General features: G+C 41.4%; 1 protein-coding gene across 1 annotated transcript; it reads right to left on the minus strand.

Moving 5' to 3' along the window:
• Nucleotides 1–352: 352 nt before the first annotated feature.
• On the minus strand, nt 353–3,569 carry LOC103775091 (40S ribosomal protein S21-like). The gene is given in 6 exon segments (XM_008942535.1): nt 353–391; nt 570–595; nt 598–625; nt 1,287–1,358; nt 2,466–2,529; nt 3,520–3,569. Coding segments are annotated over 6 exon segments (279 nt in total).
• Nucleotides 3,570–3,632: the final 63 nt, after the last annotated feature.

The raw sequence follows: 3,632 nt of genomic DNA on the forward strand, positions 1-3,632 counted from the left end.
AATATGGCAAGCCTCTATCAGCAGAAAAACCACAAAACTTTGATACCATAACCAAAAGAATTCCCTCATGCTCCACTTCAGAGCAAAAACGGAGCTGAGCTACAATTGCAAAACTTACTGAATCTGGAGAAGAAAGATGATCATGGACCAAACAGCAAAAGGAAATTCTTGATTTTGAACTCTGGCACTGCTTTACAAGCTGACTGGTTTTAAAAATTCATAATCAGAATCTGTATATCTGTAAGACACACACATTTCTAAGTCTTTCTAGACCAGTTATAATAAACCCACCAGTGTTTCTGACTTGAACAAAAGACACAGCACAAGACAGGTTTGAACTGTTTATTTGACATCAGATGTTCCACAGCAGAGTTCCTTCAGCTAGAAGTTCCTAGAACATGAAACAAACACTGTTACAGAACCAGTCTGCTTCAACAGATCAAGTAAATATTTCTGCCCAACTGTGTAATCACCCTATAAATACAGAGTATACTTTTTCCCTCCTAAATGCTGGATTTGGCTATGAGGTTTCCCCTGCAAGAGTTAGAGGACAAGATAAACATACATACTTGGAAACAATCCCATCGTTTTTTGCCAGACGCAGGATGGAGTCGTCTGATTCACCCTTCAAAACACAAACACCCCACACAGATGAATCAGAAGTGACCAAATCAACCACTGAAAACCCATTAAAAAGAGAGGCAGCTGCAGCATTTACTGCTGGGAGTGAAATGCACAACTCCTCCCACAGATCACTGCATCTTTTATACACAGATTAGCACTTAAAACAAGCTGTAAAATTCTTTTGTCATCCTTTAGGAGCAGAAATTGCTTTAACCTGGTAAAATACACACTTGCATTAACATGATGTATTCCTGGGTAAGCAATTCCTGATAAACATGGTGTAAAGCTTCAAGAAATTTAAGTCATGATAGTTATCCTCTCTAATAAACAGTGGAATAAATCCAGATATTAGTAGCCTGGCTCATTCTTCAAAAGGAAAAAAACCCACTATGTTTCTATAGAATAAAAAATTAATATATATATTTTTTTCTATATACAATTCCATAATTCTAAACCAAAGCACTGAGGAAAACAGAAGAAACTGATTCTTCCAAGTAAATTTATTCACATCTTCCCTCCTTCTTCATTATCCTCACAAAAACTCTCCCTCTAGAATGAGCTGAAGGCTCATTTGTGTTTTCAGGGCCAAATATAAATCTAAAAACATGACTAATTGACATAAAAGGAAGCACAATCATTTGGCAGGTGAAGGAAGTACTCACCATTCTACGAATGGGGCCACAGATGGCATATGTTTTGAACTGGCCATTTACTCTGCCTGTTACCTTGTCCACCTGGAATTGTGAGCAAGTTATGAGATAAAAATTACTTGCTAAATACTGAAAACATTTTTCTGCATACCACAAAACCCCAAGGCAAACACTGATGTTAGAAATACAACTATAAAGTATCTTCTCAACAAATTTGTAGTCAATAGTGCAGCTATAAAACTTAATGGATCACCCAGTGTAACAAGAACACAAAACAAAGTGGCAGCTAAAGGAAAATATCTGAGTTCTGAAGGGAAAGGTCAATGGAAAGTTTATTGTAGATTTTACTGCTGTTGGTATCTTTTCATGTTTCTTTTAAGGTCTATATTATGTAAGATTGAAGGGAATGGGGGATGTGGACAGTCTTGTCACAGTGAGACAGAAATTGCCTCACTTCCTCCAGTTGCTGAGAAATTTATCACAAAAAAAACCCCTAAACAATATAAGTGATGAAATTCAACAGTGTTTTGAACTGTCATATCATCTGAGTTTGAGTTCTGCTAATCTCAGATCCTCTGGAAGCAAGAAGCAGAGGTCATTGAAGGAATGGAACATGGTGAAGAAGGCAAGCAGCTGCCTTCAAATCTACAGAAAACTGCAAACAGCATTTTAAACAGTGATTTCTTTAGTCAGAGGGTCAACACAAGAGACTCAGTTGTTTAAAAATATGGGAATGTGGTCTTGGGGTCTCCCATTCATGAAGAAATCAGTCAGGCTACACAGCTTGCAAGCTGTAGGAACACTGTGTCCATAGAATCCCACACAAGTGATCTCATCTGTCACCTATCAAGAGCAGCAGATTCAAGTTTTAACAGAAATGACTGAAGCAGAACATAGAAGATGGGGTTTTAGTTAAGCATGTAGAACAGGAACAGGGCTCTGCTCTGGAAGCTGGATGTTTCTTAAAAGTTTGGACAAATTAAGAGAAAAAGAATAAAGAAGATCAATGAGAATTAAAAATTAAACTCCAGGGTGCAGAAGGACAGACTGAAGGATGATGGTGCTTTCACACAGAAAGGACAAGGACCTCCCAGAACCAACCATTTCTTCTCCTTCTTTCCTTCAGGGCAAGGAGCTCCCTAACTTATAACTCTAAACATCCAGAGCTAGGAGGTTGTGCTTAAAACTTACCTCAGAAATATTTATCTGAATAGATGCATGATCCTTAGCACCAATGATTCGGTTGCTAGCCGAGCTAAGGAAAAAAATAGTGAGATATAGTTAAACAACAGGAAATAGAGAGTCAATAACCACCCACACTATTACAAGTTTAGTAATTAAAATAAATTCAATTACATTTGAGCCTGTACAAGAAGTTTATACAGAAACAGTTTAAGCTTTCAGTGCTCAGAATATTAAAAGACAGTTTTAACTCTATTTAAAGGCAATTTGCACTAGGTAGCATCACACCACCTTGCCAACTATCCCTGCAGTTTGGTTTTTGTAGGCCCAGTTCACCCCTACGTAGCACCAGGGGCCTTCAAAACACACAAAATATCAAGTGTCCTAGAGAAAAGGAGGCTCAGGAGAGATCTTCTCACTCTTGACAACTCCCTGAAAGGAGGTTAGAGCCAGATGGGGGTCAGGCTCTTCTCCCCAGTGACAAGAACAAGAGGAAATGGCCTCAAGTTGTGGCAAGGCAGGTTTAGGTTGGCCCTGATGAACAATATTTTCCCTGAAAGGGTTGCCCAGGGCTGTGCCAGGCTGCCCAGGGCAGTGGTGGAGTCCCCACCCCTGGAGGGGTTCCCAAGCCGTGGAGATGTGGTGTGAGGGACACGGGGCAGTGGGGACCTGGCAGTGCTGGGGGAGCAGTTTGACTTGATTGCCTTAAAGGCCTTTCCCAACCTGAACGGCTCTGTGATCTGCCACTGCCACTGTGAGGTTGGCAGTTGTGCAACAGAAGACCCACAATATTCTCTTCAACTTTAGCCTTTGCTTCACATATTTTACCCGAGACATTTCACAGAATCACGGAGGGATTAAGGTTGGAAAAGCCCTATAAGACCATCAAGTCCAACCATCACCCAACGCTACCATGACCATTAACCCCCCCCATATTTAAAAAGGCAGAAACAGATAGAAAATAGGTATTCCCCTTCCTCCACTCCCCCCCCCGATTTGCTAGAGTGAAAAAACTGCTTTTTTAACGACTATCGGCATCTGGCCGCCCGCGGGACCCGCTCACCACTTCCGAGGGACGTAGAGGTCCACGAACTCGCCGGCGTCGTTCTGCATCTCGCTGGGAGGGACGGGCAGCGAGCAGGCGACACCTGTGGGGACACGGGCAGAGCTCAGCGT

Source organism: Merops nubicus, unplaced genomic scaffold (assembly GCF_000691845.1).
Source record: "Merops nubicus isolate BGI_N331 unplaced genomic scaffold, ASM69184v1 scaffold5756, whole genome shotgun sequence".
NCBI classification, from domain to species: domain Eukaryota; kingdom Metazoa; phylum Chordata; class Aves; order Coraciiformes; family Meropidae; genus Merops; species Merops nubicus.